At 35.8% G+C, this 12,646-nt stretch overlaps 2 protein-coding genes across 2 annotated transcripts; both read left to right on the top strand.

The window, feature by feature from the left end:
* Positions 1-511: 511 nt before the first annotated feature.
* LOC127107385 (uncharacterized) lies at positions 512-10,502 on the top strand. The gene is made up of 20 exons (XM_051044665.1): positions 512-2,041; positions 2,158-2,361; positions 2,826-2,930; positions 3,834-3,899; positions 3,979-4,143; positions 4,499-4,573; positions 4,655-4,809; positions 5,128-5,263; positions 5,358-5,427; positions 5,543-5,670; positions 5,948-6,004; positions 6,767-6,952; positions 7,051-7,143; positions 7,831-7,916; positions 8,016-8,082; positions 8,184-8,250; positions 8,320-8,456; positions 8,630-8,721; positions 8,813-8,879; positions 9,840-10,502. Exons 1-20 carry the CDS (start codon positions 809-811, stop codon positions 10,002-10,004), a joined length of 3,354 nt encoding a protein of 1,117 aa, XP_050900622.1. The 5' UTR covers positions 512-808; the 3' UTR covers positions 10,005-10,502.
* A 743-nt stretch (positions 10,503-11,245) lies between these two features.
* LOC127105127 (ethylene-responsive transcription factor ERN3) lies at positions 11,246-12,305 on the top strand. Its single transcript, XM_051042288.1, has one exon. The coding sequence runs from the start codon at positions 11,464-11,466 to the stop codon at positions 12,217-12,219; it is 756 nt and encodes a 251-aa protein (XP_050898245.1). The 5' UTR covers positions 11,246-11,463; the 3' UTR covers positions 12,220-12,305.
* The last annotated feature ends 341 nt before the right edge of the window (positions 12,306-12,646 follow it).

Below are 12,646 nucleotides of genomic sequence, written 5' to 3'. Positions count from 1 at the left end.
ATAGATCTCATCAAATTTATATATTCAATTAAATCTTAACCAATAAAAAATTGTTGGTCGGTTGTGTGTTAGCACTCTTTATTAGCATAATTAGCATAATAACAAGAGGTGTTTTTTTTTGTTGACCAAAGAATATTTTGTTCTTTAAACCTATATATCTCGCGTGTATATTGGATTTAATTGTTAATTTTGTTATGTTTAGATTAAATTGAATTGTACTCTAGTTATATATATTTAAGTTGTTTATATTAGGAGTATATAAGAAGATAAGATAGACAAGGTCGTTATCTAGTCACATATTTGGCCTTATATATCTTATAATAAAACCAAAAGAAAAACCAAATTCAAAATAAAAAATCTGTATTCCAGTATAAAATTTTAACTTTACATGTAAATTTAATTTAGCTTTTACTCAAGTAAATTATAAAAAAGAAAAAGAAAAAAGCGTAACCCTAATCATGATCCATGACCTACAAAAACAAAACACAGCTAATAAAAATCGTCCATCACGCAAGTTGCAGTACCCTAATTAGCCCCACTCCAGGTTATTTCCCTCACCGAAAAACCAAACCCGTAGTGCGGCAACATCATTGATCATTCTAATTTCTAAATTCTACTACTCAGCATCAATAATCCCAAAACCCGATAGGGTATATAAAAAGAGACATACTAGACTAGCGAGTTATATTCTATTTCTCACCCATCATAATTACCTTGATTGATAGTATTTCATACTACCTCACCTCATCATTTGATCAAAAGAGGAACCCTAAAAACTAAACCACTTTCTCTCTCGCCGCCAATCGTCATGGATCCCGAGTCAACTCAGTTGCAGCAATCTCAACTCGCGGCCATTCTCGGCGCCGATCCTTCACCGTTCGAGAGCCTGATCTCGCAGTTGATGTCATCTTCGAACGAGGAACGTTCTCAAGCCGAAGCTCTCTTCAACCTCTGCAAACAAACCGATCCCGATGGTCTCGTTTTGAAGCTAGGTCATCTTCTTCATTCTTCTCCTCACCAGGAGGCTCGTGCTATGTCTGCTATTCTTCTCCGGAAGCAACTCACTCGCGATGATTCATTTCTTTGGCCGCGTCTTTCGCCTCAAACTCATTCTTCTCTCAAATCGCTTCTTCTTTCTTCAATTCAAACCGAAAACTCCAAATCGATTTCTAAGAAGCTTTGTGACACAATCTCTGAACTTGCTTCTAGTATTTTGCCTGATAACGCTTGGCCTGAATTGCTTCCTTTCATGTTTCAGTGCGTTTCTTCTGATTCGCCTAAGCTTCAGGAGTCTGCTTTTTTGATTTTTGCTCAGTTGTCGCAGTACATCGGTGATTCTCTCACGCCGCATATCAAACACCTTCATGACATCTTTCTTCAGTGTCTTACTTCCTCTGCTGTTAATCCCGATGTTCGAATTGCTGCTCTTAATGCTGTTATCAATTTCATTCAGTGTCTGTCTGGTTCCGCCGAACGAGATAGGTTTCAGGACTTGCTGCCGGCTATGATGACAACTTTGACCGAGGCGCTTAATTCTGGCCAGGAGGCCACCGCACAGGAGGCTCTTGAGTTGCTTATTGAACTTGCCGGGACTGAACCTAGGTTTCTCCGGAGGCAGATTGTTGATGTTGTTGGGGCAATGCTTCAAATTGCTGAGGCAGAGTCCTTGGAGGAAGGAACTAGGCATTTGGCTATTGAGTTTGTGATTACACTTGCTGAAGCTAGGGAGCGTGCTCCTGGTATGATGAGGAAGATGCCACAGTTTATTAGCAGGTTGTTTGCTATTCTTATGAAGATGCTTCTGGATATTGAAGATGATCCAGCTTGGCACACTGCGGAGACCGAAGACGAGGACGCCGGTGAAACTAGCAATTATAGTGTTGGACAGGAATGTTTGGATAGGTTATCTATATCTTTGGGAGGAAATACGATTGTTCCTGTTGCCTCTGAACAATTGCCTGCATACTTGGCTGCACCCGAGTGGCAAAAACGCCATGCTGCATTGATTGCACTTGCTCAGATAGCTGAAGGATGCTCCAAGGTAGCCAAGATGTTGAATTGTTTTTTTTTTGTTATCTTATGAGAAAGACAATCTAAATTTACTGCAATTGTGTTGTATACTTTATTTATTTATTTATACATGTCTTATTCTGGTAGGTCATGGTAAAAAATTTGGAGCAAGTGGTGGCTATGGTATTGAACTCGTTTCCTGATCAACATCCCCGTGTGAGGTGGGCAGCCATTAATGCAATTGGACAACTGTCTACTGATTTGGGTCCTGATTTGCAAGTTCAATATCATCAGGGAGTGTTGCCAGCCCTAGCTGCCGCCATGGATGATTTTCAGAACCCTCGTGTACAGGTAAGCTGTCCTTTTATAAACAAGTTGCTTTTTTACTATGCATTTTTTAAGACTGATTTCAATAAAAATGCAAGCAATATTTGGTATACAACTCACATATATTAGCTATAGGTTCCTTGCAATTGGATTTATCAACTATGTTGCACCATATATTTGTTCGAACTTGGAACTGGAACTAGTGCTGTAGTTGGTTGAGGAGGAACTAAAAAACCAAGAGTAAAAATTGGCTTAGAGTACCCACACTTACGAACATTTCACTTTTAGTTTCACATTATCATAAAATAATGACATTGTAACCTATGAATGTCGTGATTTTTTTGTCTCCTTTGTTATGTTTTATTATTTATAGTTGTTCTTATTGCAAGTCTTCCTTTTCTGAAGTCATAGTTTAATCTTCCTTTTCTGAAGTCATAGTTTAATTGCAAAATTGGGGTATGAAAGCTTTCATAATATTGTTTACACAGGCTCATGCTGCCTCAGCAGTACTCAACTTCAGTGAGAATTGTACACCTGATATTTTAACGCCATACTTGGATGGAATAGTTAGCAAATTGCTTGTACTTCTTCAGGTATGTTTATAGAAAATTATTATATGCAAGAGTAATGCTACTGTTAAATGTTGTCAAAATTGCGATTTAAATCACAAAATCGTGTGATTCCATGATTTCACTTAAGTCCGGTGATCCAGATTGCATGCAGAATGTATTCTGCTGCGATTGCGAAAAATCTCAAAAATAGTGAGATCGCAATCTTAGCCCGCCACCAGAAAACCCATTTGTGAGATGCACGTGGGGCGGTCCTCACAAGTTGACTGGGGAGGGAAGAAAGTTAGAGTGTTGTTTCTATCTTGAGAGAAGGATATTGGGCTATTTTAGGCCCAACTTGCTATTATTACCATTTACTTTTTTTTATATTTCTTTTATTTTTACTGCCTTGTTCTGTTCTACATAAAAATTTCTTTGATCTGTCTTATTCATGAATTTAATTCATTACTAATTATTTTTTAAATAAATTAAAGGGAATGTTTAATTATTTTTTACTGTCATGGTCTGTTCTACATTTAAATCTTTTATAAATCAATTCATAAGATATTTTTGTATTTACAAATAATAGTCTTATTTCCTTAAATCAACTATATTTAAATGGAAAAAAGGTTAATTTAGTTTATGTGATGTGTGTGTAATTTTTTATTTTGGTAAGAAATTGATTGGTTATGATCTCAGCTTCTGCGATCTTAGTTACAATTTTTATTTTTGCAATCATGCTATTCCCTCCCGATCCTTGGTACTTATGTAGGATCTTACAATCCTAGTAGCGATCTTATATGTTTTGATCTTGCTACCCTCTCCCAGTCTTAGTCAAGATTCAAGATCTCAATCTTGACAACATTGACTATTACTATGGTAATTTGCTGAATCATTGTACATGATTATCATTGTCCTTCACTTAAATTTGGATATTCTGTCTTTCAGAATGGTAAACAAATGGTTCAAGAGGGGGCCTTAACTGCTTTGGCATCAGTTGCTGATTCATCTCAGGTATTTATATGAACTCCATTCTTTAACATTTATATTTCATTTCCTTAGATTACTCATTTTATGCTATGATCTTCCCCAGGAACACTTTCAGAAATACTATGATGCTGTAATACCATACCTGAAGGCTATATTGGTCAATGCAACTGATAAGTCTAACCGTATGCTTCGCGCTAAGTCTATGGAATGTATAAGTTTGGTTGGAATGGCTGTCGGAAAGGAGAAGTTCAGGGCTGATGCTAAGCAGGTAAGCAGCTATTGTTTTCTTTATCTATTTTCTGTCGATCTCCTTTTATATATATGCACTTCTTAAATCACTTTACTATAATATGGAAAATAGACTGTCTATAATGTCAAAAAGGGAAGTTAACTACTAAACAAACTAGCACGGAATGCATCTTGTTTTGTTTTTTGCAAAGCACCTCTCTCTCTCTCACACACACACACACATGCAAAGCACCTCTCTCTCTCTCTCACACACACACACACACACATGCAAAGCACCTCTCTCTCTCTCTCACACACACACACACAAACATCAGGTAGATCTTTTATGATTTTAAATTTAATTTAATATCCTACATATGCTGGTTCTTTATTAGGTTATGGAAGTTCTTATGTCCTTGCAAGTTTCTCAAATGGAGACAGATGATCCGACAACAAGTTACATGCTACAGGTATGTTTTTTTATTACTAGTTGCTTATACACATTGAAATTGGACAGTGTGTTCAGTATTAACACCTTTAATTTGTTACAGGCATGGGCTAGACTCTGCAAATGTCTGGGACAAGATTTTCTTCCTTATATGGAATTTGTCATGCCACCATTGCTTCAGTCTGCCTCACTTAAGCCCGACGTAACCATCACATCCGCTGATTCGGACAATGATATAGACGAGTCTGATGATGAAAGGTCTCTCTATTTTAGTCATTTTCATAAATGTTCAAATTATAGTGCATGACGTATCCCTTTTATCAAACACTTGTCTCTTTTCGTTTTTATTTTAGATTTCACTAATAGTTAAACAAGCTCTCCATTACAAATGGTTATGCTCTTCTCAGTTGCCATGCATTTGCACACTTGGGCACAAATAAAATCCTTATTCACATGCTTGTTTGTACTCACATAACATCAATTGCTTATCATGAGAAAATCATAAGCATGCATTAGCAATAATTTTTTTTGTTAGGTTTAGGCAATATAAAACTGACTTTTGTTGATATGTTATAGTATGGAGACTATCACTCTTGGGGACAAAAGAATTGGAATTAAGACTAGTGTTCTAGAGGAGAAAGCTACGGCTTGTAACATGCTTTGTTGCTATGCTGATGAGCTAAAAGAAGGATTCTTTCCATGGATTGACCAGGTTAGACTTAAATCACTCTTGAACGCATTTGCGTATTCATGTTGAGAAGCATTATTCTTACTTGGATTTTCTAACCAATTACTTTTTGATGCAGGTTGCAGGAACTTTGGTTCCACTCCTTAAGTTTTATTTCCATGAGGAGGTTAGAAAAGCTGCTGTTTCAGGTATGTGAATGCTTGGTTGTGTGTGTGTGGTCAGTTATTTTCCAGTGCTGGATTAATGTGATTTATCTTATTATCCTAACTGTTTTAATGTTCGTTATTTACAATATCTTTATAGCAATGCCGGAGCTATTACGATCTGCAAAGTTAGCTATTGAGAAAGGACAATCTCAAGGTCGCGATGTGAGCTATTTGAAGTTTCTGACTGACAGCATCATCCCAGCTTTGGTGGAAGCATTGCACAAGGTATTTACTGTGGAATTTATTAGTTTTGGTTTTAACAATTTAATAATTATGTCTTTTCTTTTGAGACTTCAAATTATTTTTAATATTCGTATAAATTGAAGCAATCTTTGGTCAGTGCAGAATGTATTTTGTTAATACTCGTTTTAGTCTATGTATAACTATAAGTTTGAAAATCATGATCAATCTATATAATATCCGTGCTGTACTCTGGCTGACTTGGTTGTGTCCCAAATTGGAATTTTTTTCTAAAATTCTCCCACTTCTGTTTTGCTTGCAGGAACCTGACACAGAGATTTGTGCAAGTATGTTGGATTCATTAAATGAGTGCCTACAGGTACGGATCACAAGATAACTTAGTTATATGCGTTTTCATGTTTTTTCATTATTCATATTTCTATTTCTATTTTTCAGAATTTAGACTATTGAATATATACAATGGCTTAGTTGATGGTATAACTCACAATTGAATAGAATCATATAGGAAAACAATTCATGTTTGCCCCTTTGGCACTGTTGTTAGTTGATGTTAACAACTGATGCTGTATTGCGAGCTTTTTGATTGTCAGTTGGCATATGAAATCTGAATTTAACCGTTTTGTTTTTTCATGTTTTATTATTGGTTTGTTATAGATGATTTAAACGGGTTTTCACTTGAGGTAGTCACAAACTTTGTCAATTGCATTGAACAACCCCTGTCTCATTAATACTTGATGTTGGGTGCACTTCACTTTGTACTTGTAATGTATTTCGTAGTCTTGTTTATTGAGTGCACTTCACTTTGTACTCATAATATATTTCGTAGTCTTGTGTATAAGGGAAGAAATATGTTATGCAAGAATTTGACATGCCTTCACTAACAAAGGGCAGTGTATTTTACATCATTTTGCACATCTCTTTCTGTACAAGCAATATTGCTGTCATTTTCTTCAATTTCTAGTGTATGATTATTGTTCACGAGTAGTTGCTTTCTGAAATGCTTGTTAAACAATAATATAGCTTTTTGTTTGTCTCTCCCACCCATCCAGATTTATGTTTTAGTTCATTTAATGTTAAATCCCTTTTGGACGCTCTCTGATATGTTTTTCCCCTCTTACAGATCTCTGGCATGCTTTTGGATGAGAAGCAGGTTAGATCAATTGTTGATGAGGTAAAACAAGTGATAACAGCCAGTTCAAGTAGAAAACGAGAGAGATCAGAGAGGGCCCAGGCCGAGGATTTTGATGCTGAAGAGGGAGAGCTGATTAAAGAGGAAAATGAACAAGAGGAAGAAGTTTTTGACCAAGTTAGTACCTCTTAAATAATTCAAATAATCACAAGTGCGCTTGGCTACTATCTTTTTTTTCTTGGCCATCCTATTATAATATTTACACATTTTCTCAGGTGGGTGAGATATTGGGAACCTTGATCAAAACCTTCAAAGCCTCCTTTTTGCCTTTCTTTGAAGAATTGTCGTCTTATTTGACACCTATGTGGGTATGTTCTTCCAGGAAACTATCAAGTCTGTATTTACTTTTTAAATTGATACTAAATTTTATTTATTCATCTAAATGTCTTTCAGCATTCATCTAATTGTCTCCTCAGTTTTAGCTTGTAAATTGAAAAGATTATTTACGTGCAGAATATGTGAGATGTTGCTTATCCCTGAAGTTGACATGATTGCCCGGTTTGAGTCACATCCATGAAAATTTTAGTTGACTTAAATGATGAATTTTAAACTTGCTTTAAGTTTTTAAATCATGTGGTGGTTATGTCAACATGGGACAGATTTAGCAAACTTCTAAGAACATTTTGCATTTGTTGCTCCTAACTTTCAGTTCAACTGCCCTGCTGTTAATAAGTAGTTAGGATTTTCAGTTAACATTTTTAGTACACAAAGCTCCTCTTGTTTTCCATCTTTCTGTTTCTTGACTTCTATCACTTTCAAGCTTGTTATTGATTTGTCCAGTGTTTCTATACTCCTAAAACTCATTTTCTTTCATTCAATTGTCAATATGCTGAGAGACTTTGTTGTGTTTCATTTTTTGCTAATTGAATGGTCTAATCTTACTTCAAGCAAATATCCTACAGGTCTTCAGCCTGTCAACTAATCTAAAATCTATATTTTCTTTAAGAATTAAATATTTTGTTGTTTTGACTTTTAATCTATTGTTTTGGATATAGGGAAGGGACAAGACACCTGAAGAGAGAAGGATTGCAATTTGCATTTTTGATGATGTTGCAGAGCAGTGCCGTGAAGCAGCAATAAAGTGAGTACTACTTTTTGTTAGATTCCCACTTTAACCTGCAGTGTGATATTTATCTAGACGAGTTGTCAATTTCATTGCGTTCCATTGCCAATTGAGCAGGTATTATGACACATATCTTCCATTCCTATTGGAGGCATGTAATGATGAGACTCCGGATGTCAGACAGGTTAGCATTAGTCATTATCTGTTGCCGGACATTTTGAATAGCATTTTTATTGTTCCAAGTGTTTTCATTGGTAGTATTGGTATTTTTTCATTGCTCTGCAGGCGGCGGTGTATGGCCTTGGTGTTTGTGCGGAGTTTGGGGGTTCTGTGTTCAAACCTCTTGTTGGAGGTACTGCTTAATATGCTAATGAATTTTGAAAAACTGTTATATTGAGTAACACGTGTGTCTCTTATGCAGAGGCTCTATCAAGGTTAAATGCTGTGATCCAGCATCCTAATGCTCTACATACAGATAATGTAATGGCATATGACAATGCGGTTTCAGCTCTGGGAAAAATCTGCCAATTTCACCGGGACAGTATTGATTCTGCCCAGGTCTTCACCTATATTCCATGTTTATGACCCGTTTTTATGTTTTTACTCCTCTACCATGTTTAACAATGCTAAGATTTAGTCTTTGTGATGGCTTGTGTATCTATATATTTAGGTGTTTTTTGGAAAACATCTATTTGGTTAATGTTTTTGCTAATCTCCTGCTGCATTTGCAGGTAGTTCCAGCATGGTTGAACTGTCTGCCAATAAAAGGTGATTTGATTGAGGCCAAAGTTGTTCACGATCAACTTTGTTCAATGGCGGAGAGGTTAGCTGCTCAAACACCTTTAAGTTTGCTGATGTGAGCTGTCTGTTTTTTTCATATTGTTCTAGCTCTTATTTTCCTTATTTAACTGCAGGTCTGATGGAGAGCTGTTAGGCCCAAACAATCAACACCTTCCCAAAATAGTCTCGGTGTTTGCAGAGGTTAGTTTATCATCATGAATTTGCTACTTTGTACTAATAAAATAATTAAGCTAGAGGTTATTGAGTAGGTTGTCTAAAAAATGAGTAGAGTTTTGTTTTTGGTGAAAGAAATTTTAATGCTACAAGTGGAAGTATGATGATTGCTTCCTGAAAAAGAACAGATCGAAAACATTAGTGCACAGTTTTTTGGCTTATGACTAGCATCACATAGGCATCAATTTCTTGTTCTGTATATAACATGTCAAACAATCCAAAATTTCCATTAAAAATTTGATGATTTCCCAGAAATGCCAGCATAAATATTTTTGTCAAACGGCCCAAATTTTCCATTAAAAAATTTGATGGTATCTCAAAATTTTTAAATTTTTTTGGGAGAATTTGGAAGTCAGTCAAAATATCAATGCCTTTTGATTGCACCTTGACAAATTTATTTACACAGAGAAGGACAACCATGTGAATGAATTGTTTGCTTGTAATTGTTAACTCAATGAAACATGTCAGATTTTAGTGTGAAATTCATAAATTTTACTGGTGTCATGCTAATTCTTGCCTTTTGAGAAGCTTGTGCTAGTCATTGCTCAATTGATTTTGAAACAAAAAATAAAGTTGTATCGTGCAAACAAAATGATTTAAGGAATGATCCTGAGCATCAAGACTGTCTTGGATACGATTAATTTCTAATGGACAATTCAGAATTGCAACTGTCATATAGCCATGAATTCATTGTACAAACTCTCAACTGCTAAAACAGATTGTGTCATGTTTATATGCCTCTTTATTGATACCTTGCACAATACAACTAGTTAATACCTTGCACAATACTAGTTAATGATTAACTTGACAATTCTTGATTTGTCTCATGTAGGCATTATCTGTGAGTCAATCCAGGTTTTTCTTATGTAATATATATTTGTTTGGAGCTGATTCTCTTTCTAATAGAATCCATTGTGTGATAACTAGGTTTTATGTGCTGGTAAAGACCTTGCAACAGAACAAACAGCTGGCAGAATGGTTACTTTACTCAGACAGCTCCAGCAAACATTACCACCTGCTACTCTTGCTTCCACTTGGTCATCTTTGCAGCCGCAACAACAGATTGCTTTACAATCCATCCTTTCTTCATAGTTTGCATAGCTTTGCTGATTGCAATTCATCATATCTCCCATAGCATCTGTGTTGGCAGTTGGTGTCTCGCGCATTTTGGGAACAAGCTTTTCCCAGTTTGTGGTGTTCTCTTTTTTTGTTACCCATTCTTTTTGCCATAAGATGGTTTCCATCATTCATTATTGCATGGTGTTTTTATAGCAGCATGGCTTCAGTTTTGAGAATGCAGAGTCAATTGTGATTGGAAAGGGAACTTTCTGTAGAATGTGTATATTTATGAGTGTTCATGGTGCGATTGAGTCCTAAAGGGGGTTATGCATTTGTGGCTAGGAGCTTCGCGTGTCATTCCTCTGTTTTGTTCTTACCATATTGCGTGAGAATATAGGGTTGTCTGTGGGGCAATTCGTGCAGTTTTGGCCTATTGTATTGTTATTTATTTATCCTACAAGATTCTGAAATGTATCATATGAAGTATCGGTCCTATTTATGCATTGAGGTTGCAGACATTTGTTTATCCAATCTACAGTTTGTCCACAATTAGAAGTATTCCGTCAGCATTATTGAATTTATGACTTCATTAGTCTAGATGAATGGGATCAGCTGTTAATTCTGTAGTGGGGTAAGTTGGTGATTTTGATTGGGATCAGGGATTCATTTTTTAAGGGTCAGTTGAAAATAAAATTGTTCTTTTCGATTTCAACCGCTTTTTCTAAAGGGGCTTTGCATTGACTTTGTAAATTACTGCCGGAAAAATGTGTTTTTTGTTTGCATCATCAACGGTTTTCTTTAAAATCAGCTTTGTTGACTTTAAACGAAAGTTTGCAGTTGTCCTTACTTTGTTCGATTTTGTTTAAAATTTTAACTAATTAGTGACACTTTATTTGTTTTGCATTTTAAGAGATGAGATTTTAACCATCAAACTTGAAAAAAAAATATTTTGATCAAAACCCATTAAAATTTCTTGCACTTTTCGTTGCTGCGACTTGTTAGAGCTAAATTAAATGGAACAGGGGATGAGATTGAACATACTTTAAGGAAACAAACTTCAAAGTGGAAGGCCATTTATGATGTTCGAGCACCGATGCATGTTTGGTAAACCCATTTTAAGCTATGAAACATTATGTCATGCCACATTGTGTTGTACTCAGAGTGGTGTGATGTTAAGGTGGAAAGTAATGTAAAAATGAATGATCAATCCCGAAAGCATTTTAAAATTTAAGCGTGAAAGCCAACATTTTATGTAAGTGGTCATCACGATTCGTGATTTGCCTCATTTGGTTGACCAAACCAAAACCACAATGATGACAATTAAATCATTAGATGATGCCAACCACTACAGTTATAAGCCAAATACTAACCCCACAATTAGTATAGATATAGATGACAAGCAACTGAAAACGAGCTCTCCACTACTCTAAATCAACTGAAAAGTTTTTTTCCAGTACACCCAAGGCCACCCACGTATATATATGTTTGTGTTATGGCTATCTTGATTGCATTTATATTAATGGATATGGAGCATCAACAACAAAGGAGCAACGAAGGCAAACACAGAGAGAAACACATAATGAAGAATAGGTCCAAGTTTGTTGGAGTAAGACAAAGGGCTTCAGGGAAATGGGCAGCAGAGATAAAAGACACACAGAAGAACATTAGGATGTGGCTTGGTACATATAAAACTGCTGAAGAAGCTGCTCGTGCTTATGATGAAGCTGCGTGTCTCCTTAGAGGTTCAAACACTCGTACAAACTTCTCTACTAGTAATTCCATTCCTACTAATTCTCCTATATCTCTTAAACTCAAAAAGCTCCTTCATCGCAAATCCATCTCAAATCAAACTCAAACTCAATGTCAAAACCAGTCTACTATGACGTGTTCTTCTTTTCAAGGTGCTCCTATTGATAATAGCATCATGGTAATGGAAAAGGAAAACAACTCTTCATGGAGTAGTGAAGAGTCAAAGTCTTTGTTTTGGGTTCAGAACCAAGTTTCTGAAAATATTAATCATTGTGGGGTAGATATGAGTATGATAAACTGCGAATTGGGTATTTCACCAAATACATTGGAGTTTGATTATTCTTGGTCTTTTCCTCAACAAAGGATTAACGAGTTAACAACATCAAAAGATGATATGAATGTATATGGTTTGAATGAGTGCTATGTGGAGGACACGCACGAAGCTAAGTATGAATATGATGTCAATTATCCTCTTTCGCACTTGTTTTGTTTTACTTGAGAGTTCCGAGTAATCATGCTTTGTAATATTGATAACATACTTGGTTGTTCTGGAGTACTATTTAATTGATTTATCTTCACTGCACACTTTTTCAAAATCTATCTTATTTTGTGATCAATCATGTGCAAAATCCATTATTTTTAGAATATGATTAACGATAAAAAAATAAATAGATAAATGAGAAAAGTGTTCAAAACCACGAGAATATGATCGGTGGCTAAGGGTGACCTAATCCAAATCCCAAGGTCTGAAAGGTTGAAATGCTTAAGTGAGCACAAATAAAGACTTACAATGATCCACATGGCTTGTGAGGGTGAATTGCTTACTCGTAGTATCTGAGAATCAATGGCTTATCACGACACCCTAAGTATGATATATGCAAGAGTGGAGTGCTTAGGCGAGGTGCTTTGAGACTTTACCCATGTTA

Source organism: Lathyrus oleraceus, chromosome 7, assembly GCF_024323335.1.
Source record: "Lathyrus oleraceus cultivar Zhongwan6 chromosome 7, CAAS_Psat_ZW6_1.0, whole genome shotgun sequence".
NCBI classification, from domain to species: Eukaryota; Viridiplantae; Streptophyta; class Magnoliopsida; order Fabales; family Fabaceae; genus Lathyrus; species Lathyrus oleraceus.
Note: the sequence above shows the minus strand (reverse complement) of the source record. Positions and strands in the feature narration are given on the sequence as shown.

Coding starts and splice junctions, on each gene's coding strand:
- LOC127105127 (XM_051042288.1), top strand. CDS start 11,464: ATGGCTATCTTGATTGCATTTATATTAATGGATATGGAGCATCAACAA.
- LOC127107385 (XM_051044665.1), top strand. CDS start 809: ATGGATCCCGAGTCAACTCAGTTGCAGCAATCTCAACTCGCGGCCATT. Junction 8,083..8,183: donor AGACTCCGGATGTCAGACAG/GTTAGCATTAGT, acceptor ATTGCTCTGCAG/GCGGCGGTGTATGGCCTTGG. Junction 8,457..8,629: donor ACAGTATTGATTCTGCCCAG/GTCTTCACCTAT, acceptor CTGCATTTGCAG/GTAGTTCCAGCATGGTTGAA.